The sequence below is a fragment of the Miniopterus natalensis genome, chromosome 4 (genome assembly GCF_054644295.1).
Source record: "Miniopterus natalensis isolate mMinNat1 chromosome 4, mMinNat1.hap1, whole genome shotgun sequence".
NCBI lineage: Eukaryota > Metazoa > Chordata > Mammalia > Chiroptera > Miniopteridae > Miniopterus > Miniopterus natalensis.
In genome coordinates, this window is record NC_142084.1 from 11960911 (window position 1) to 11984027 (window position 23117).

A 23117-nucleotide genomic window follows, 5' to 3' on the forward strand; every position below is an offset into this window, starting at 1 on the left:
AAGAAGTAACTGCTTGGCCATGATTGTAATTAAATCCTCTTACTAGGCTTCATTAAAGGCCATAAAATTTAAACAAGCAAAGTTCCTGTTAAGTCTGCCGTGGGTCCCATCGAGGCATTTACTCATAGAAGATGCTTGTTGCACATCTGCTAGGTATTGGCACCTTGCTAGAACCTGGGGACTGGCGACAAAGGCCACTGCTCACTAGGACAGTGCAGACCATGCGATAAGCCTTCTGTCCATCCTTCCCTCACGTTGTCCAGACAGGAGCATCCCAAAGATGAGCAGTCTCTGAACATCTAGAAATGTTCATGTTCACCCATCTCTGATACAGGCTACATGACCTTATGTCCTTAGAAAGTAGCTTTTTGTGGTGCAGAGAGTGGGACTGACAGCTGTTTCCTGAACTAAGAAGCATGGATGTGCAGGTAGAGTTGGGCGGGGAAATAGCAGACCAAGACCGGTCAGGAGACACCACCGCGTAATCGTTAGGAACCTGGGCTCTGGATTCAGACTTTCCTGGCATGGCTCGCTGCTTTGCTGCTCTTCTGCCAGCAGCCCTGGGCAAATTATTTAGCCTGCCTGGTCCTGACTTCCTTCCTCTGGTCTCAGTGAGGTTTAATAGGCTTTTCTCTGAGGACCTGTCAATTTTTATAGGCCTTCAGTCTCACTTTGGGGGAGATAGCTGGAGAAGCAAATTGAAGTAGGACTGCAAAGGAAGTAAATTGGGAAAAAAATTCCATTCTGAAGAATTTAGTGAGCCCAGAAATCATCTGACAATCTCAAGTTCACTTGGCATCTTGGGAAAGTTAACTTCTTGACATATATTGGTTGCCTCTTATTATTTTTGAAAAGTCTTGAAGGATATCACAGCAACCACAGTGGACATCCTTAGAAAGAAAACAAAGCTAAGTGCTCACCGCCCCACTAAATTGTCAAAGCAGATGTCTTGTTCCCCTTGAGTAACTAAGCCCCCTCGATAAATGAAGGATTTACAGTCTTAGAAACTGTAGGACCTGGACCGTGGTACCCTGAAACACTGCCTGGTACCTTTCTCGTTGGCAAGGCTGTTTCCTCTTCTGGATCACTATTGTAGGAGACCTTGGGAAAACACCCCGCTCAGAGGCCGAGACCTCTAATGTGGCTGGTCAAGTAACCATTTTCCCTTCTCATGGGACTGATAGGACATGGCTGCAAAGTCCACCAAGATCCTGGTATTCTTTCTAGAGACAAGCTCAGGGATCTACAATGAATGAAAAGAACACCGGGCATTTCCAAAGCCACTGCTTAAAGCCTCTATCTGTAGAGCAGGCTTGCTGGATTGAAAGGTTCTGCAGAAATCAGGAGAAGCTTGTCCCTTACTGTCTCCAATTAGATTTAAATAGTTTTGATTGGCAGCCACTGAGGCCACCATCCCTGCCCCAAAGGCCCAACCTCTGGTGCCCAAAGAGGTGTGCCCACCTTGCGAGCAGGCCCTCTGCGGCCTTCTCCCTTCACTTGGCGACCCCGGCTGTTTGCATCTCACCTTTCATGGGATCTTCACAACAAACCAAAGGGCTATATACTATTATTATCATTCCCATTCCCATTTTACAGACCAGAAAGTCAAGGCAAAATGGTAGTAATTTGTCCAAGGCCATAGAGCCAGCAAGGAAGCAGAGCCAGGAATCAAACCTAAACCTCCTGACTTCAGAGCCCCTACTGTGTGCAAGGCACAGGCGCATGTTGGAGGAAGGAGGGAGTGCTGGCTGTCGGGGCTGGAGGGGTCTGCAGGAGTCCGTGAGGGCTGGAGCCTCAGACAAGCCCCCCTAGCTCTCTGCACCCCGTGGCTGGGCTGAGTCAGGAGTTTGCCCAGGTCCACCTTTGGGAGAGGGGAATCACATCTTGGTACTAGTTCAAGTGGTTGGTTTACTTGACTTGTTTTCCAGACCACGTTTCACTCATTTTCAACAAATATTTATTGAGATTTCTGTGTGCTTGGGCTCTCCCCTCATGGAGCTTTTATTCTAGTGAGGGAGTCGGCAAAACAGCAATCACACTCAAAACAAAAAGCAAGGAAACAGACTAATCAAATATGCGCTATAAAGGGAACAGAATAACTGGAGGGACAGAGTATTTCCTATTCTGAGTAGGATGACCTTGGCCATGAACTTCATCCCACAGTGGCCTGTTACCCATTCCTTGCACCTGGAAAGCCTGCCTTTGAGGGGACACTCAGCTTTAGAAACAGGCCCTGCTCACCTGTAGTGCAGGGAAGGGACGGGGCTGAGGACACGTCAGCTGCGGGCACACTTTTTCCATGTAAGGGAGGCCAGTCTCCAGGGCGTGGCTGACTGGCTCCATGCCCAGGGGTGCAGGTGCTTTGTCCTCCTGACAGAAGCCCCAGATGCTAAAGTGCTAAAGCACAAAAGCCTGGGCACACCCTCAGCAAGGGAGGGCACTGACTAAGCTCAAAATCCCCACGTCTGGCAGGGCATGAGCAAGCAGGGAAAGTGATGAGATCAGCAGAGCTCGGCGGTGACACCCTTTATCCCTGCTATGTGCCATTTGCAGAGACCCCATAGCCTGCATTTACTTGCTTACCCACCCTGTCAATCACATACATATTTCTTTATTGCTCATTCTTGTAAGAAATCCCTCACTCGCCCGGTCAGGCGGGGCTCAGTCATTGAGCATTGACCTAGGATCCAGGTGATCGGGGTTCGATTCCTAGTCAGGGCACATGCCCAAGTTGCGGGCTCGATCCCCAGTCGGGGGCCTGCAGGAGGCAGCCGATCAATGACCCTCTCATCATTGATGTTTCTATCTCTCTGTCTCCCTCTCCCTTCCTCTCTCTGAAGCCAATAAAGATATATTTAAAAAAAAAGAAAAAAGAAAAAAAGAAATCCCTCACTCATCTATACCTTCTTTCTTTCATCACACCCTTCAATCACTTACCAATCCATCCATTATTCAGTCTCATGTCTACGCTCGTGGACGCATGCACATTGGTACATATACATCCACTGGGCTTTCCTCGCGTTTTCGTGCACACATTCAGCACAAGCCTTCTCTGAACGTTTCTCCATGTTGGGCTCAGCTGGCATTGACCCTGGAGGGGCCAGGGGCACCGGCTACTCTATCCTTAAAGGGTCGGATAGTAAGCGTGTGTAGGGACTCAGTAAATCTTTATTGAATGAATGGAAGACGGCACATGCTAGGTGCACTGTGTTTGCAAACAGGCCCCGGAAGGCCAGCGAGCCTTCTCTGATCGCCGTGGCTCAGGTCAAGGCCAAGGTGGCAGGGAAAGGCCCGAGAGCTCGGCGGGGCCTTTTGAGCGGAGCCAGCGAGAGGGAATAAAGATTTGTTCGCATTTCTGACCCTGTCCTCTGTGTCCTTGGGGCTGCCCCAGTGTCAGCCGTGAGAAGGCAGCCTTCCCCGGCTGAAGCGTCTGGAGACAGGCTCCGGGGTTCGCAGCGTTCTTGCATATGTAAGCAGGTTTTATTATGCATCTCCTAGTGCAATTTTCCACCAGGGCTTGATTGTTTTGAAGTGGGAAGGGGAGGATGGGTATTGTATCTCCCAAAGCCCCTGCTTTGATCTACAATAAACATTCCTGGGGGGGAAAAAATGGTCCATTTCCTTAAAAATGTCTCTTTCCTCTTCTTTTTGGAGAACATTGTCGCCCACCCCAAATAAAATTCCTGAAGCATTAACAAAGGGCTGTGGGAGGGGCCCGTGTCTCGCTTTTCCGTGCAGCAATCTGTTAGGAACCTGCCTGTTTTGTGCCCTCTGTAGACACCGTCGCGGGGAAAGCCTGTGGGGACCCGGTTTTCAGTGCGTGCCCTAAGAAGGCCGGTGCGGTAGCTTATTTGCTGAATAAGCCCAGGTCTCTCCCAGGCCCACTGTAGCCCCAGCTGGGATGGTACAGAATCAGTGAGGCTCAGATCCTGGGCCTGTAATAGCTGCCAGACACATGGCAAAAGTGCCCCCATTTCCTGCTGCCGCCCCAGAGCCGCTCCTAAATTCTCCCCGTGAGCAATTAAGTCAGCACGTGAAAAGCCCCATTCCCGCCACTTGGGTAGAGAAAGAACATGAGTTTGAAGGACAGTCAGACCTGGTTTTTACCCAAACCCTGAACTGTACTTGCTGAGTGACTTTGAGCCAGTTACTTAGCCTCTCTGAGTCTCAGTTTCTCCATCCAAAGCAGAAATAATAAAATCTCTTCACGTACTCACAGAGGCCGGTGTATGTAAGACCTGGCATTAGGCCTGGCCAGGGAGCTCAGTTAGTTAGAGCGTCAACCCGATGCACCAAGGTTGCGGGTTCGATCTCTGCTCAGGGCACATCCAGATAAAATCAGTGAATGCATAAATAAGTGGAACAACAAATTGATGTGTGTTTTTTTTCTCTCTCTCAAAATCAATAATATTAATAATAAAAAGACCCTGGCACTGGGCCTGGCACCTGCTACCCACACCATAAAATTAGCTCCTTTTTCTTTAAGCTGAGCAGAGTGGAAAGCAGACCTATTGCAACAATCTGCTTAATATGCAGAAACCTTCAGCTTCTCCAGCCAGGGGCACATTGGTCTCTGTTTGCACATTTCTAGCAACAGCATCGGCATGTCTGCCTGTCCCACCTTTGGAAAGTTCCAGGTTTCTCCAAAGTCCTTATATTCTTGGCGTGTATTTGGAAAGAAGGGTCTGCTGGGGCTATTCAGAAGGGCATTTGTCTCCCAAAGGCCTCTTAGCTGCCATTAATTCTGCGTTTACTATATGTCAGGCCCTGTGCTATGTCCTGCTTATCAGTGGTTTTCAAATGGGGCCCATTTTAACCCTGGGGGGACATTTGACAATGTTGGGAGACATTTTTCATTACCACAACTGAAAGGCGAGTGCTGCTGGCATCTAGGGGGCAGAGGCCAGGCAGGCTGCTAAACATCCTGCAGTGCACAGTGCAGCCCCTACCACAGAGAATGTACCTGACTCCAGATGTCAACAGTGCTGAGGCTGAGGAATCCTCCTGTGTGCAAACATCTCAGTCAGCTCCCTAACAGGGCTCCACGAGAGATGCTAGTTTCCCCATTTTAAGGCAAGGAAGCTGAGGCCTTGCAGGGTTGGGCCACTGTGTCATTAAGGAATGTCCGTGCCCCCGTGTTTCCCTTTGTCCCCAATGCTGCCCTGTACACACCTCTTTTCTTTCTCTTGCCCTTCTGTTTTATTTTAATTCTCTTGTTTTTCTCTCTTGCTGAATTCTGTGAGGGAGAGAATGTGTGTGTGTGTGTGTGGCAGGCCAGTGGCCTTGGATATCAATTATCCCTGCTCTAGAGCTATAGAGCCTGAGCTAAAATGTCTGAGGTTCAGGCTGGGCTGCTCCCTCTTTCACCCGGGCAGGGCTGGGTCTCGGAGCAGCTCACCTGCCAGGATTAATTGGGCAAAATGATGATGTAAAGCTTAACCTCTCATTGGAGAAATGCTGACTCAAGCAAGCAAGCCGAACAGCAGGGTTAATTACTGAATCTGCTTCGGTCACCAGAAACTAGAAAGGCTGTGCCCCGGAGGACCCCAGGGAGCTTGCTCAGGGCTGGGGATCTGGCTACAGCAGGCATCACAGGCGCCAGGAGGGCTGGCGTGTTCTGGTGTGACTTTGGGGTACAGGGAACTGGGCTGCTGGGCCTGCAGGGCCTCATCTCACCTCCCTTCTTCACCTGGCTGACTTCTGTTATCCTTCAGGCCTCCATCTGAAGACACTTCCTCCAGGCGGGCTTCCCTGACCTCCCAGGCGAGGTGGGCCCTCCCTCACAGACTCCATTCCCCGTTCTTACACCTCATAGCTCTTTGCACATTCATAATCTTGTAATCACGTATTTATAATACTTAGTTTAGTATTTGTCTTCCCTGGAGGGTCCATGAGCATAGGGACCATGTGTGTCTTGTACACGGTGCACGGGGACACCCAGTAATTCTCTGTTGGCTGCTTCACTGAGGGGTTTGGGCAGCCAGGACCCTCCATCCCAGGTGAGATGAGCTCATAGGAAGAGCTGACAGGTGCATACAGAAAATGGTGGGCAGATGGCCCTGCCTCCGTCTCAATCCTGGTCTCCTCCTTTCCCAAAGTCCTTTATCCTGCACTCATCCTTGGCTTTCCTCCCACGGGTCCCCCAGGGATTACAGCCAAGGGTCTGAGCTGAGCAAGAGCAGTTGCCCTATGGGCCCCCTAGATACAAGCCCAAAGCCACACTCCTTCCGTCCTTCTAGAACTGTCACCGCCTCTCCAGGAAGCAAAGGGGCTTTTGGGAGCCTCTGCTCCGTGAGGCAGGCTCCAACAGATCGCCCTGAAGTGAGTGGCTGGTGAATGTCGTTCTCAGAAGGGCCTGTCTGCACCTGCCAGCCCTGGGGCGGTGGGGGTGGGGGAGAGTTACAGCTTCCTGACTTGACCCAACAGTAATGATGGAGTGAACAGCTATGGAGCTCTTCACCGCTGCCAAACCCTGGCCATTACCTCGTGTACCCACACTGCCTCCTTTTATCTTCACAGCAACCTTAAGAAGTTAAAAAAAATTGTCATCAGCAGTTCCATCTTACAGATGGAGAAGCTGAGGCCCACAGGGATTATGTAGCTTGCCCAATGTTATACTGTTGAATAAGATGCAGGGTGTGGGTTCCATCCTAGAGCTGATGGACCTCAAAGCTCATATTTTCTCACTATTCTGCCTGTATTAGAAAATCTTTGCTAAAAATCTCTCTGCTTCAGAGAACTCTACCTGACACCTGCTGGGGCTGGGAAAGCTTGGGAGGAGACGGGAAGGAAACGGGTCTCTTGTGTGAATGGACGTGTGCTCGAGCAGAAGGAGGCATCGTGACAGTGACCAGCATTAACTAAAAAACAGGAACAGCTCCTCCTGGGGGTCTCTGTCTCCAGAGTGTGCTGTTAACTAATCAAGCAACAGGATACTCTGCCAGGCCAATTTTATCATTCCTGGAAAACCAGAGAACCGGGACCGGGAGAGGCAAGGTGCCTTGCCCAGGGCCATGCAGCTAATGGGTGGGGGGCAGATCAGATTCTCGTAGGCCTAACTGGTGACTGGATGGGACCTCAGGTGGTGAGGGCTCCTGTCCTGTGCTGGGAATGGCTGCCATGACTATGTGGCTCAGAATGAAGCATTAAATGATATAGGGCCTCTTAGTTCTATCTTAAATTGCAATTAGTTTATTTAATAGGGGGAAGACCTTGAGTCTGTTATAGAAATACCTTTTCCTGCAGATTTTCTTCTATATAAAGTGAGACAAGGCCACTTCCATGTCTGCCAGTATTTGTGAAAAACACACCTTAGGGAATTCAGATAGGAGGCGTCATCTAGACTTTGAAAGGTGCTTGGCTCATCCCCTGCCTTAAGTCAGGGATTCTCCTCACTCATACTAATGATGAAACACTCCAAAGGCTCTGCATGGAGGGAAGGAGGTGACAGCAATGGCTATAGCTTACTGAGTGATGGCCAGTCCTTGCAAAGGCCCTGCATGGAAGGACCTACCCATTTTTCAGATGAGGACACTGAGGCTCAATAGGGTGAGGTACTTAGTTCAATGTCAGTAATCAGGCGGCAAAACCATGGCAAGAAGCTTTGCCTGACTCAGAGCCCTTTTATTTATCCTAAGCTGCCTTTCTCTGCAGGGAAAAGTAAAAAGCAAACCAAACCCCACCAAGAAGAGTTTCCACAGGCTCCTTCAGCATTTTCAGTGCTTGGTTTCTAACAATGTGTGTGCGAGGAGAGATATCTCCCCGGACCTCATGAAATCCTTCATGTTATGATGTAGGCCCCTTTTCTCTTCTGGCCCCAGGAACACAAAACCAGTATATAAACTCAAGTTTGGAAAAGTAAAGCCTTGCCCATCCCTGCGTGAACCCTGCTGCACTTTCTCCAGGCTGAACAAACCAGGCCTTTTTTCTCCTGGTCTTAGCTCGGGGTTGGGGACCAGACCTCAGGAGGGCGGGAGAGCAGACACAGGGCCGAAGGGGCCAGGCCCCAAGGCCAGCCTGCGGGCAGTGACAGGGATGTGAACAGGGACACGGGCACGGCAGGTGGGGAAAGATTAGCCCAGCTGGCAGTGGCCAGTGGAAAAAAGGGCAGAAGTTCAGTGATGGCAAACATGCCAGGCGGGAAGGTGGTGAGAAGTGCGCCCTGTCTTTGAGCTTGGGGAACAGCCAGGAGAAACAAGGGGGGAAGGAGAGGGAAACAGAGAGAGAGAGAGTATGTAGTGGTTGAGTCATGAACTTTGGTTGCCCCACTGTGTGCCGAGGGCCTGTGATGTGCAGGTTGTGAGACCATCATGAGATAATTTAGGTAAAACTCACAGGACAGCATCTTATACATAATCAGCTCTCAGAAAGTAGTCATCAGTTCTACAGAAGAATTGCAGGAGAAATGATAGTTTGGCAATGTCACCGTTTTCAATCACAAATGCAGCATGCTCATGAATATACCTGAATTCATTAGGTGAAATGCTTTTGGAGAATCTTATCATGGTTGGAGAAAGCTGCCAACACCTGGATCTGAAACAATTTGAACGCAAACGAGAGGCATTCTTTTACATATAACGAAGGTATTTGGACCCCACCTCATGACCCATCCAAAAATGAACTCCAACTGTGTCATACAACTAAATGTGTTAGAACTAGAACACTCCTACAAGGAAACATAGGGGTAAGTCATGTGAACTTGAATTTGGCAATGGTTTCTTAGATATGACACCGAAAGCACGAGAAACAAAGGAAAGAGTAGATAAATTGGATACCAGCATAATTAAAACATTTTGGGCTTCAAAGGACATCACCAAGAAAGTGCAACGGCAATCCACAGGCTCATAGAAAACTTCTGCATCATACATCTGATAAGAGACTTGCGCCTACAATATGTCGAGAATACTTACAACTCAAAAAGAAGATGCTAACTAACCCAATTAAGAAATGGGGAAGGATATTAGTGGACAGTCCTCCAAAGAGCACATGTCCAGTAAACACAGGAATAGCCCCTCAATGTCATTAGCCACCACGGAAATAAAAATCAAAAGCACAATGGATACCACTTCATCCCCACTAGGGTGCCTATAATAAGAAGACAGATAGTGAAACAGGGGTCAGTGAAGAGGCGGAGAAACGGGGACCCTCATGCACCGCGGGCAGGAATGCAACGTGGGGCAGTCACTTTGGGGAACAGCTGGCAGTTCCTCAAACAGTTAACCACAGAGTTACCGTAGTATCTAGTAATTCCACCTCTAGGTGTACATTTATTCCTGTAAGTTACCTTAGAAGGAAGATTAGCTAAAAATCTCAACCATAAATTAGACTGAGAGTGTGTCCAAGGGAAAAAAAATTATCTTAATGCTTAGTAAAAACCATCTCTCACGGCCCTCCTGAGTGCTGTAAATTTGGGCTGGGAGATTCCTATGACAGATGAAGACAAAGGGACACACTGGGAGAGGATCTGGGCTTAATGGTTCAAGTTCCTTGGACTTGAATATAGTGAATAAAGAAATTATTCTATTCAGAATATTTCATAATATAGGATCTAAAAGAAAATGAGCTTTCTAGGCCTCAGAATTCCCCAAGTGCCTGACAGCCCATCTTCCCAGGGGCCCAGGGAAGAAGCTGGGATTTGTCATTGTCATCCTGGAACGGGATGGAGGAGGGACGGAGGGGGGGGGGGCAAGGAATTGCATTTCTTGCACTGACTTCTGCAACCTGCCTTTTCCTCTGTCTTAGCTCTTGCTTTCTGGATAACCGGACAAGGGGAAAGGGATTGGTAATTATTTAAGTAAGTCAGCAGCTGCTGCTTTGGTTTTCATTCTTGAGGCAAAATATATTATTGGAAACCTTTATTGGAGTTTTGGAAAGTCAACAGCAATGTAAATGAATGAAACACCGTCCCTGCCCTTAAGTGTTCAATCTAGTTAGCAAGGTGGTAAGATTATACATGGTATTTATAGTACAAAGGACAAGAGTGTGAACCATGCACTGTGACTGCAGGGGAGAGAGGTTAATTCTGCAGAAGAGAGGAAGCCAGGGGTGCCGTGAAGAAATGGTAGGCATGCAGGCTTTGGGGTATGGGGGGGATCGGGGCAGCAAATGCATCAAAAATAAATTCCTGGAGGAACAACATTTATTTATTTCACAGACATTTGTTCACTACTCAGAATAATGCAGGCACTATGTTGGGTACAAGGACAAAAAGCGAAGAGGTGGCCTAGTATATGCTGTGCTTAGGAGTGTTGAGTAGCTCACTGCAACTTTTGTGTGAGTGCACATTTGTGTGTGGTGTGTATGGGGGCTGAGGGTGCTGAAAGGGGGCTGTAGCCAGGTCATGGAGAGTCTAGAATGCCTTAACTTTTTTAGGGGGAAAAGCACAGTCTGTCCTCAAATTCTGGGTCTGTTTCTAGCTTTGAGACTTTGGGCGAGTTACCTAAACTTTCCTTTTCAAAGATTTCCTAGTTGGTAAAATGGGCATACCAATGCCTACGCTAGTCATAATGTTTGTAGGTGACCTATTACTGTTTCTAGCTCTTGAAGGCCATGGATGGTTTGGGGCAGGGAAGCAGCTGAATGGATTTGGGTTTTCAAGAGATCCTTATAGAGGCCATGATTGGAAGAATGAATGGGGGTGGGTGGGGTGAGGTGTTGTGATTGAGCAAGGTTATGGGAGACCAGGGCTAAACCAATAGTCTAGGCAAGAGATGGGGGCCCAAACTGAGGCAGGCGGATGGGATGGACAGAAGTAATAGCTATTAAGGTGGCAAAATGAGCTTGCTGACTAACTGGATGTAGGGGGTGAGGGACAGAGAGAACTCTGGAATGACAAGCTTTCTATTGCACAGGGGTTCCACTAACCTGGATCTGTGACACTGGGGGAGGGGCAGCCTACAGGAGGGGGTTTGGAAAGACTGACAGTGGGGCGAGGAGGGGAGGAAGAGGCAGAGTTTCCTGGGAGGTAATGGAAGGAGCAGAACTTCCTAGGAAGGCCAATGTTAGAGAAAACATTGTTCTCTGGGCGTGGGACACAGGGGGTAAGCAGGCACAACACCCCAAAAAAGTCAATTTTAGAATTGCCAGGCAGGCCTGGATATTGGGACTTCCACTTAAAAGGCTTTGATGAGGGACTTCTTTCTAACTCGTGTCCCATGCAATTGACACTCTTTCTTCTTTTCGGTCCTTCTCAGGTGGACCCAGAGGTAATCTCCAGGACTCTCCCAAAGGCCAACTGCCCATTTAACCTCTAACATCAGTTTCTCATGGAACATACTCAGTGTTTTCAGGTCTAATTCTGAATTGTTTTCAAGTATAGTTGTCTTTATTTTTACTTTTGTGACACTGTCCCTTCCCCTTCCCAATAATAGTGGGACAGAAGAAAGGGAGGAAAATACCCGGCAGTAGTGGAGTTGGGGTGAAATCCAGTCATTGTGTAGGGAAGGCACAGCTATCTTTAGTCCAGACTTCGTCTTTGAGGTTGTCTCCTGATGTCCTACCCAGATGTGTCAGGTGGTTTCCCACAGGTGAGAAGACACAATGACAACTGGAAAACCAAGTTCCTTGCTCAGGCTCCTCTTAATGAGAAGGTAGCAATCACTACCCTTTGGTGTTTAGAGCCGAAGGAAAACCCAAGGCTTGTCTTTAACCTGGAAGGCGCCCAGGGCTATATAACTGGGATGATTTCAGCAATGTTTTCAGGAAACTGACTCCTTGCTCCTCCCAGTCCCCTCTACCTCGTTCGTGGGGCCTGGGCGTGCTTTCAAGAGACTGTTTCCTAAAACATTTTCCTGGGCTTTCCCCTCCAGAGTTGCAGAAGGGACTAACATTCAAATAAATAATAAAATCATACAATGTGATTCAATTCAGAGGTGGGCAGTGGCTTGCCCAGAGCTCTGAGCCTGAGACTTGCTCTCTCGCCTTGCTAGAGGGAGATTAGCAAGTGGTGGAGAGGTGTTCAGGACAGACTGAGACCTTCTCCATATTCTCAAGGGGCTTGGGGGGAACTGAAAAGGGAATAATTTTCTCAGTCCACAGTTCTTTGTTGTTAACTTCCGAGGCTCTTCACCGCCTAAGTCAGCATGGGTGCCATGAGGGTCCTCATGTCCCTTTAGGAAGCCTAACTCTGCTACAGTTGGTCATTTATTTTTTTGTACACCTGCCAGATGGTGAGTTCGTTAAGGATAAGAGCTTACTCCTGGTGCCTTCAGTACCATACACAATGCTTGGATACAGTTGGGAGTGTGTAAAGGAACAAAGTGACAGCAAATGCAAACCTCTAGGTGCAGATGACTTAGGGCAAAGCCTCCATTGAGGAGAAGAGAATGCTGGAAGGCCTTGGAGTCAAGAGAAGATTCCAATGCAGGTACCCAAGGCAAACTACCCTGACAAATGATGTTGCCTGCTGAGGTCTCTGTTGAGGGATAGTGCAGTGACAGAGCTGATGCTCCAAAATGAGACAATTCTAGGGTCCATCTAGACCCTCACTGTTCGCTAATTATAGGAACTTTGGCCAAATCATTCTTTTGTGGACTTAATCACCTCGTTGTAAAGTGGTGATACTACTTCCTTACAAAGGCTCTTATATTTTAGGATGGAGGTCAGGACTCAGGGGACTGGTAATAAAAAAAAGACTTTGTTATCAGAGGAAATCATTCTACCTATCATCTATCTATCTATCATCTATCTATCTATCTATCTATCTATCTATCTATCTATCTATCTATCTATCATCATCTATCTATCATCTATCTATCTATCATCTATCATCTATCTATCATCTGTCTACCTTATTTATCTATCTATCATCTATCATTTATCTACCTTTATCATCTATCTATCTATCATCTATCTATCATCTATCTATCATCTATCTATCTATCTATCTATCTATCTATCTATCTATCTATCTATCTATCTATCTATCCTCTATCTTATCTATCTATCATCTATCCATCCATTCATCCATCTTATTAGTTTCAATAAGTGTTTGAGATTATTATTGCTGTTCTTGTGGTTTTGGTAGTAGAGCCCCCAGTACTCACCATGGTTACTAGTACATTGCAAGCACTCAATAGATGTTTATTGGTTGAAAGAGTTACACCAACCTGTGATCTTTTATAGGAAATTATCCCTCCTTTAGTATTCCCTAAGTATATGTCATCACCATCTGCCCAGATGATTAAGCCAAAAGTCTTGATTCCTTGATTTATTGAGCACTTAGTAGGGTCTAGGCAGGGCACCGGGATGAGGAAGGTGGGGCGAGCTTGATAAGCTAGACCCAACCACAGCTCTCCAGGATGTGAGCGAAAAAGGAAGCAGGAGAACCTATCCTTTGTTTAGTTTTCCATTCATCATTAGATGTAGCTTATACGTGGGACATTTTAAGAGTTTTGATACCTGGGCAACAACGTAGAGATACTTATAATCCACAGCCATGTGGATCGAGAAAAAGCTGCCAATACCGTGCAGTGGTTCCTGGGACTAGGATATGCATAGGCCACGTTTTGGAATTCTCACTCTTCGTGAAAACTAGAAAGAAATACTACTTGTTTTGAATTCTACTAGGACTCTCACTCCTGTCCCGCCTCTCTGTAGATGAGCTAAATGAGCAGGCAGAAGAATTAAAAGGACCCATGGACAGTGATTGGACTACATCTTTTGAGAAGCCAACTTACAGCTGAGCTCGCTCGCTTGCATCTACTGAGAGCGGGCTGTACTTTCTCTATCTCTGTCTATGTCTAAAGAAGAGTTTCAGAAAAGTTCTGCCCCTCTCTGGCTTCATTGTGAGTCAGTAGGCCCCGTGCGTGCGCCTGCGGGTGGCCGGCAGAGTTACGTGGTCAGCCAGCCCCGCGGTGACCGTGGCACGGGTGGGTGTGAAGTGCTATAAAAGGTGACTTCCTTTGAGACCAGCACACGGGCCTCTCAGGGGCCCTTGGTTTCACCCTTTCCCTCTCTTGTTAAAAAGGGATTATTGTCCAATTAAGCCATTTAATCCCAAGGTAGAGATTCGTGTTTGAAAACAAGATTCACAGCTTTAAAAAAATGCATCAGTGCAAGTTGAGGTCCGTCCTGCCAAGTTGCCACCTGCCCGGTTCCAGGGTGTTTCCCGGGGCGCCCAGCTCGCCCTCCTTAATTACCCTGCCCCGCACCTCCGGCCCTGCACCTCCTAAAGTGCCCTTCAGCCTGACGGGCCGCACGCCCTCAGAAGTCCTTCTGCTTCTCAAGTGCCGGTCGCCCCTTGGGTCGTCTCCCTTCAGCTGACGGCTCGGTGCCCAGGCTTATGAATAACGGTATTAGGAGCTAATGCCCGTCGGGCGCTTAGTCCGTGCCTGGCCTGGTGCTAAGCACTTTGCGCGCAGTATCTTATTAGACGCCCCACAGGAGGACACCCTGGCCTGGCTCCGTGGGTGTGGGGCATCTGCGGCCATGGGCTCTGTGCTCAGAAGGGCCCTCCTCGTGGTTTAATGCCCTGCTGTGCCATCCTGAAATTCTTACCCACTTCTGAGCAAGGGAGCTGCATTTGCATTTGCATTTGCACTTCCCACCAGGCCCTGCAAATTATTTCAGGTCCTGAAAATGCCCAATAACCCATAAATTCTTTTTCTTCTTTTCTGCATGATGCCTAATACCTTGCCGGGGGAGGGACCAGTACATTTCAAATTGTGATGCCAGGAGCCCCTCTGGAAGGTGGGTGCCATTACCTTCCTAAAGAGAAGTTCTCTAAGGGAAAGGAACCATGTCAGGGCTCTTAGTGGGGAAGGCAAAGTTTCCGTGAGAATGTGACAAGTCGTTAAACTATACGCCTCGGTTTTCCCATCTGCAAAGTGGGTGACAATAATCACACCTAAGCCACAGGCTGTTTCAAGGTCGAGATGAGGTCACAGCTTTGACACACGATACAGTGGCATTAGTTATTGTTATGCATTATGGATGCTTAGCAGACCATCCAGTTTTGCTTGTGACGTGGTGTGAGTCACTTGCCCAACTGCATGGTCCCCTTATCCCAGGGGTCTGTCCCCTACCTGTCCCACAGGGCTGGGAAGAGTGTCCGCTCTCTCCACGTGCTGGCCGATCACAGAGGGGTTGCTAGAGCTGATAAGCACCGGGGTGCTGATCTCCACCATGTGGCGCCCCGAGGGAGAATGGACCATCCTGTTGAGGGTGTTCAAGGCCGTCGTGATGGAGAACTGCCCGGGCCCCTTCCTTCTGGACCCAGGGCCCCTTCGGAGGGTGGACGCATTGGTGGCTTTGCCTCTGGAGGGCGAGGGCACCAGGGACAGGCTTTTTGTGCGGGACACCTGGCGGCCTTTGTGCTTCTCCAGCAGGTGTCTGGCGGTGAGGTTTGGCTGAAAAGACCAAAGGTGGGGTGAGAAGTTAGTCTTCCTGGTCTAATATGAGCAGCGAAGTCTTACTCGGGCTAGTCTGAAGCCAGTTCAGATGCCACCAGCTCCCTCGCCAGCCCTTGGTCAGCTTCCACCCTTTATCAGTATGCTCCAGTTTCTTCACCGTATCAGTAAGTTCTCCCAACCCTCTTGCAAAGTGTGTCTACTCTTTCCCTCTTTCCCAAGGTCCAATGGGTTACAAATAAGCCATGATATTCTTTCCTGATCGGGACCAACTCCTCCCTTACTCTTCCTCCCAGCCACGTCCCAGCCCTTTCCACCTAGTGGACTCCTGCCCGCCTCCTTCAGCCACCTCTCAATGCCCCCCGGTTGGCTGCGTGTCCCCATGGCCCTGTGCTTTCCCATCACGGCAGCTTTCATCCTCTGCTGTAATTACGGACTTTCCTCCCCCCTGGACTGTGAGCTTCTCTGCTGCACCCCGCAGTGGAACCTGAGTGAGTGTTCGTGGAAGAATGAGTGGATGAAGTTGCTCAAGTTCATTTATTTGATAAGTGTTTGAGCCGGAATAGAAATCCTTCAGGATCCTGAATCTTTGTGCTCAGACCATCTTTTACTAGTTTCTTTAAATACTTCCATCTTATCACCATTCTCTTTTGCTCTACGCCTCTTAGCGGTGTGCTGGTAAACCAGAAGAACAAACAAGCAAAACCCTGATTTGTAGAGTCTACCAATATCTGTGGTGTAAATATCTACCAGCGGTTTAACAACTGGCTAGCAAGAGTCCTGAAAATATAACAACCAGCTCTTGCAGTCTAGCACCAACTAGTTCTAGCACAACCACTGACTGCATTATATTTTGAGTACCCTTGCGAGTGCAGTTCCTTCAGAAACCTGAAATATGTTAGCAAAACAGGGGTTTGTATCAATAAAATTTTCCAGAACAAGTACTTAAATTTGCATCGTTATGTTTGTTACCAGTCACCCTCTAAAACCACGTCTGTCTCATTATAATTTAGAGATTCAGCTATAGAGGTAAAAGGGACTATGCCCGTCTAAGAACTTTTCAACAACAATGTACAAATGATTACAATGGCCAAGATAGAAGATTTAAAACAGGTGTAGTTTCTGCCTCAAGAGGCTTGTAATATTTTGGAAAAAAGTCATCAAGTAGGGGAGGGAGCATTATAATGTCCACTTTAAAGATAAGAAAGCTGAAGCCCAGAAGGGGTGATTTGTAAATGGTCAAGCCAGCATGCAATAAGCAAACAAGAAAATATCCAGTAGTAATAAGTCTTCTCCTGTGACAGAGAGTGACTGGGGGAGGGGGCTACTTTATCTATCTATCTATCTATCTATCTATCTATCTATCTATCTATCTATCTATCTATCTATCTATCTATCATCTATCTATCTATCTATCTATCTATCTATCTATCATCTATCTATCATCTATCTATCTATCTATCTATCTATCTATCTATCTATCTATCTATCTATCTATCATCTATCTATCTATCATCTATCTATCTATCTATCTATCTATCTATCTATCTATCTATCATCTATCTATCATCTATCTATCATCTGTCTGTCTGTCTATCTATCATCATCTATCTAGCTATCATCTATCTATTTATATCTATCTATTTATTAAGTAAACACATACTTTAAAAAAACACACATACTTAGCATCCAGGCCTGCAATTCCACTCCCAGATAATTACCCGAGAGAAATGAAAACATATGCTCACTCAAAAAAATGATATGCAAATGTTTATAGCAGCTTTAATCCTAGTTGCCAACCACTGGAAACAACCACAGTGTCTTTCGGCTGGTGGCTGAGTACACAGACCCCGGGGCATCCGCACAATGGAATATTATTCAGTCCTGAACAGGGATGAACTACTTGCTACATGCTACCTGCAACAACGTGGATGGGTCTGAAACGCATTATGCGAAGCGAAAGCAGCCAGGCTCAGCAGGCTGCATTCTGTATGACTGTTTCTATGATGTTCCAGAAAGGGAAAACTATAGGGACAGGGAACAGATCAGGGAACAGATTGCCAGGGGCTGGGAGTCAGGGAGGAGCTACCCCCCCAGGGGCAGCATCACCTCGTGTGTTTGGGAGCGCTGGAACTCCTCTCCATGTCGATGGGGGTTACCCTGACTGCATTTACCAAAACATGTACAGCTGGACACCGAACGATGTAAATTTTACTGTATATAAGTAAGAATAAGTACAGAAAAGCTGTTGTTCCAGATTACAAGGACGGAGACCAGTTAGGAAGTTGCTGAAGTTGTTTAGGCAGGCCCTCACAGCCTCCGATTGGGGACAGTGTCCTTCCGTTCCCCAGAGCGCCTGTCCCTCCATTGTCCCCCCTGTAAAGGGACAGTGTACGCTCTTTGAGTTGAATGAGTGACCACAATGAATTCACAGCCACAATGAATTAATGTTTTTCTGCTTCCACCTAATTGTCCTGTGGCCAGGTGAGCAACACCATCAGCGTTTCCATCAGCATCGCTGACCAAGGAAGCTGGGTGACTCCCCGTCTGTGCTCTGCCTACGTGACTAATGGCTCATTTGGGGAAGGACTGCACATCTCTTAAATATGTGCCCGCTCATTTGAAACAGTGTCCTTGAGGTTCATTGGGCCGAGCAAGATTCACTTAACCCAGGGACGCCCTGTTGGAGAAGTCCTGACAAGAGTGGTGTAAGCGCAGGGTTTGTTTTACCGCCCTTTTATCTACGTGCCATTCAATACATCAAATGCTACATTAACAAGAAAAATCCTGCTTATGCCAAAACACACACACACACCCTGCTTGGCTCTCATGAGAAAGCTTTCCTTCCTTCCAGTTGCTTTGCATGGCCCTGGAAATTCAAAACGTACTTAAGAGTCCTCAGTAAGTGCTGGTCTTAGTGAAACGACTGAAGTCAAAACTGAGGCACTGCCTTAGGAAGCTCAGTTTAGGTTTCAAGGAATTTTGGAAAACCAGGCTCCCGGATTAGAGAGACCATTTATTATCTTTCTTCCCCTCCTTTTATTTGTTTGAAGAACAAATAAAGCAATGGCTAATTTGATGATAATCTTGAGGGTTCTTGTGATGACCAGCTTTAGAGGTGAAGTCGCGGGGAGAGTAGCCAAGTGAATAATTATTAAAGGCAGACGTTTGGGGAAAGAAGGGTGTCAGAAACGGGTCATACAATCATCGGTGCCTCTCCCCAGTCCCAGCTATGAAGAAGCTTCTTAAGATAACGCGGGGGGCTGTGTGAGGTCTCATCTGCAAAAATCCCAGCTTTCCTGGGTGTTCAGCTAGACACGAGCTGTAGCTCCTCTCTGCCCTGAGAGTCTTAGCCACTGTCTCCAATCCACGTAATTGTTTCCCTTCAGCAGGTGTTGCCTGACCCAGCAAGTGGCTCCCCCACCGACCTAGGCACACGGATCAGAAAGGGGGCATGATCCTTGATCACCTCCTCTCCTCTCCTCCCTACTTCTGTCAGCCTCCTAGCCTGCTGGGCCTACCCCCAAAAAGGCCCTCGAATGGGCAGATTCCGATCTACAGGTCAGAGCCACCATCGCCTTCTAACGGAGCCACGCAGTAGCTCCTGGCTGTTCTTTCTGCGTGTTTTCTCTCCTTCCCTTTTCAAATCATCCTTCCCCCTGTAGCCAGAGCAGTCCTTGGGAAACCCAGACCTGCGGGAATCACTGCCTCGCTTAAAACCTTTCGATAGCTTCTCCTGACTTCTGCATCAAGCTCGAACTTGGCCTATGACAGAGACAAGCACACTCACCAAGTACCCCCTCTCTGTGCTCCCCCTGTACTCAAGCTGACTTGAAGACACGTAGGGCTCTGTGACTGGTTCCGGCCAACGGGCTGTGAGTGGGACTGACAGGTGTCCCTTCTGAGCCGAGGCATTGGCTGATATACAACCTGCTCCTCCTCACACTTCCCCTGCCACGGAAACTAGGAAGTCCGTGTGTTCCAGTTGGTGCCACTACAAGATGCGCCGGCCTTACTGGCCTGGGTCCCTGCGTGACTCATGTGAGCAGAGCCTCTCACCATTCTGGGTCGAACATATAATGTGGGTGAGAAATAACTTTTTCTTTGTTAAGCCACTGAGATTTTGGGGCTGTTGGTTACCTTGGCATAAACTATTATTAACACAGGATGGTTTGTAAAGCTCTCTGAATCTGTCCCCCATTTATTTCCCTGGCTCCATTTTGGGGTCACTTTTTTACTCTCTAAGCTTCAGCTCTAGTATTCTTTTGGTCCATGGATATATCACAGTTCCTCAGCCTGCAGGACTTTTGCACGTTACCCCCATTCCCTATAACACTCTTTCCTTCATCCTTAGCTACGTAACTCCTAATCATCTGTCAGATCTTGGCTTAAGAGGTATTTGCTGATCCCCAAACCAGAGAAACTGCACATCATATCCTCTCTCTCCACAAAGTTCCCCACTTTATTCTTTGTGTCATTCATCACACTTATAATTGCTTGATTAATGTCTGACTTCACAATCTGAAAGTAGGGACCCTGTCTTGTATCTTTGGAACTTAGCACAGGACCTGACATAGCAGGCGCTCAGTGAAAAAGTAGTCGAATGACTGAATATATGTTTAGAATGTGGTCACATTGAATGGTTTGTTCTCTAGTTTCTTTCCAAATTACTCTGAGAATCTCCTAAATATTTTTTTTCATTCATTCACTTGTTAAGCAATGTTTCTCTTATGGAGTATTTGTTCTGTGTTAGGCGAGGTGTTCAGAGAAGAGATAAATGAGTGTGCAACTGGTTGCTAAGATTTTATGGGGAAAGTGGGTTTCTAGGTGCTCCTTGTTAAATGAGTGAAATTTGAACAGGAGGAGGGAATTGGGTGGCTATGCCTGGTGGGGGCCTCAGCAGGAGATAAAGCGCTGGGAATGAGGCCTTATTAGAGATAGACCAGCCTCTCTGGACCCTTCCTCCTTCCCTCCATTCCATTTTCATCCCTTCGACACTGATGGAGTAGAGGGGGTACAGAAAACCCTGACAGCTGTGCAGCATTCTGGACACAGCCTTCACTTCAGAACCTGCTTTGGTTCTTAGGAATGAAAGAATTGGCTCCATCTCTCCAATCATGCCGCTGTTCTGTTTTCACCCCACTCTCTCTGCTAAGATGGCTGGGAGTATGCCTTTTATTTCTTTTCTTTTTTTTAAGAAAATATGTTTTTATGGATTTTTTTTAGGGAGAGAAGGGAGAGGGAGAGAAACATTGATGAGAGCAAGACATTGATGGCCTGCCTCCTGGATGCCCTCTACTGGCAGCCCTCTACAGGACATGTGCGTGACCGGGAATCGAACTGGCCACCTCTTGGTGCATCCGATGGAGCTCAACCAACTGAGCCTCACCAGCCAGGCCCTTTTACTTCTTTCATAGCTCCCCACTGCTTACTTTTACTGCTTTATGGTTTGTAAGCACCCAATAAATGCAGTTAATCAATGAATCTTCTCCTTTAAATTTGTAATGACCTGCTTCAAGCTAGGGTGAGGCTGAAGGCTACAGAGGTTAGGGACTCAGGTCATATTGGATAGAGAGTCTAGCATGTGTTCTTTCTTTCTTTAAAAACCAAGTGATATGTGCTCATTTCAGAAGATTTACAAAATATAAGCCAGCAGAAGAAAATGAAAATCATCTAGAATCTCACCATCCGGTGATCATCACCATTAATATTTTGGCACATTTCCTTTTAGCCCTTTATCTACTAATATATACACACATATATTTATAGGGCTAGTTTTATATAGTTCAATTTGTTTCTTTTTATTGTGGCGAGAACCATGGAACATAAAATTTGTCATATGACCAATTTTTAAGTGTACAGTTCAGTAGTGTTAAGTATATTCACATTGTTGTGAAACAGATCTCCAGAACTTTTTCTTCTTCTAAATCTGAAGCTCCATACCCATTAAACTTTATTTTTTAAAAATATTTTAAAAAATTGATTTCAGAGAGAGGAAGGGAAAGGGAGAGAGAGATAGAAACATCAATGATGAGAGAGTCACTGATCAGCTGCCTCCTGCACGCCCCCCACTGGGGATTGAACCTGCAACTCAGGAATGTGCCCTGACTGGGAATCGAACCTCGATCTCCTGGATCCTAGGTCAATGCTCAACTGCTGAGCCAAGCCGGCCGGGCCATGAAACTTTATTTTACTTAATAAATCATAAACATTTTTCCATAATACCAAATACTCCATGATACTGAATATTCTTCTCCAATATTATTTTTAATAAGTATATATATTTCCATCACTATTATTTTTATTTTTTACTTTATTTTATTTTTTAAAAAAATATATCTTTACTGATTTCAGAGAGAGGAAGGGAGAGGGAAAGAGAGAGGCAGAAACATCAATGATGAGAGAGTCATTGATCGGCTGCCTCCTGCCGCCCCCCACTGGGGATCGAACCTACAACCCGGGTGTGTGCCCTGACCAGGAATCAAACCTCGATCTCCAGGATCCTAGGTCGATTCTCAACCACTGAGCCATGCTGGCTGGGCATCACCATTATTTTTAAAAACTAAACCTAATTGTTGTTTTTTTAGATTATTTCAGGTTTTGTTTTGTTTTGTTTTTACCATTACACACAACGCTACAGTGAATACTTTCGCACATCCTATACATATATCTCTGCATTTGTTTGAATGTTACCTTACCATAAACTCTCACATGTGGAATTGCTGACTCAAAGGAGATGAACATTTTTAACATTCTCGATATGAGTTTCAGTTTGAATATGAGGGATTACACCAGTTCCCATTCCTATCAGCAGAGTGAAAGGCCCCTTGCCCCACACTCTTCCCAGAACTGGATACTATCATCTGGCATTTTTAATTTAGGGACTTTAGTTAGTTCTGAATACACCTCAGATCAAATAGAAATCGCCCTCAGGAATCACTGCGGTGCATGCGTCTTTCTGGGAAGCTTGAAACAGATGTAGGCTTAATACTCACGCACCTCAACAAACAAGATTGGGAAGATGCCTATTTTGTCTCCCAACTTTCCTTCTGCCCAGTTCTCATCCACTCGGCTGATCACAGTGATGATGTCATCCTGAAAGAGAAAAAGTCCCATGGTCAGCATTTATTCGCAGTTTTCAGGTGGCTAAATCTTGCAGCGGACATCAGCTTGGAGTCCCAGGTGGTACAAGGTGCAAGGAATGTGGTTCGTTCATGACTTATTTACAGAATTTTCCTGCTAAATGATCTTTCTCCGTAAAGGGCCAGATTTGGATCACAAAGACACATGAGAAATAGCAATAATTTGAAGGGTCAATGGACTCCAAAGGAAAACTTAGAAATATTTCTAATTTTCAATCACCAGCAGGATCGGGGCTTTTCATTTAAATTAATCTGATGAGGATATCAGGATGAAAGTCACAGGGAGACAGACTTTTATTTTAACAAAAGGAAGAATGAATTTCATTCTGATTTCGAAGACCTCTCAGAACCCATCAATATTTCATGTATCAAATGTAAAGTGCCTTTTAATTCAAAATTTTCTTATTATGAAAGGTTATATGTAGATTTGTAGAAACATTTGAAAACACAGATAAGCAAAACAAAGAAAAAAATTCTACCACAATATAGGTACAACCACTGTAAGCACCTTGGTTAATACCTTTTTTCCAGATTCTTTTCTATGAAGAGAAAACATATATACATGTGTCTATAAACATGCTAATTTTAAAAATCTTTTCCAAAAAAATACACAAATGAATGTAATAAA

The 23117-nt window shown here is 46.6% G+C and overlaps 1 protein-coding gene across 1 annotated transcript in view; it reads right to left on the bottom strand.

The window, feature by feature from the left end:
• The window catches only part of SH3RF2 (SH3 domain containing ring finger 2), a 111587-nt gene that overhangs the window by 40144 nt on the left and 48326 nt on the right, over positions 1-23117 (bottom strand). The window contains exons 4-5 of the mRNA XM_016202921.2: positions 22347-22442; positions 15024-15347 (exon numbers count right to left, since the gene is read on the bottom strand). Coding sequence (XP_016058407.2) covers positions 15024-15347; positions 22347-22442 — 420 coding nt within the window. The remainder of the gene's footprint in view (positions 1-15023; positions 15348-22346; positions 22443-23117) is intronic.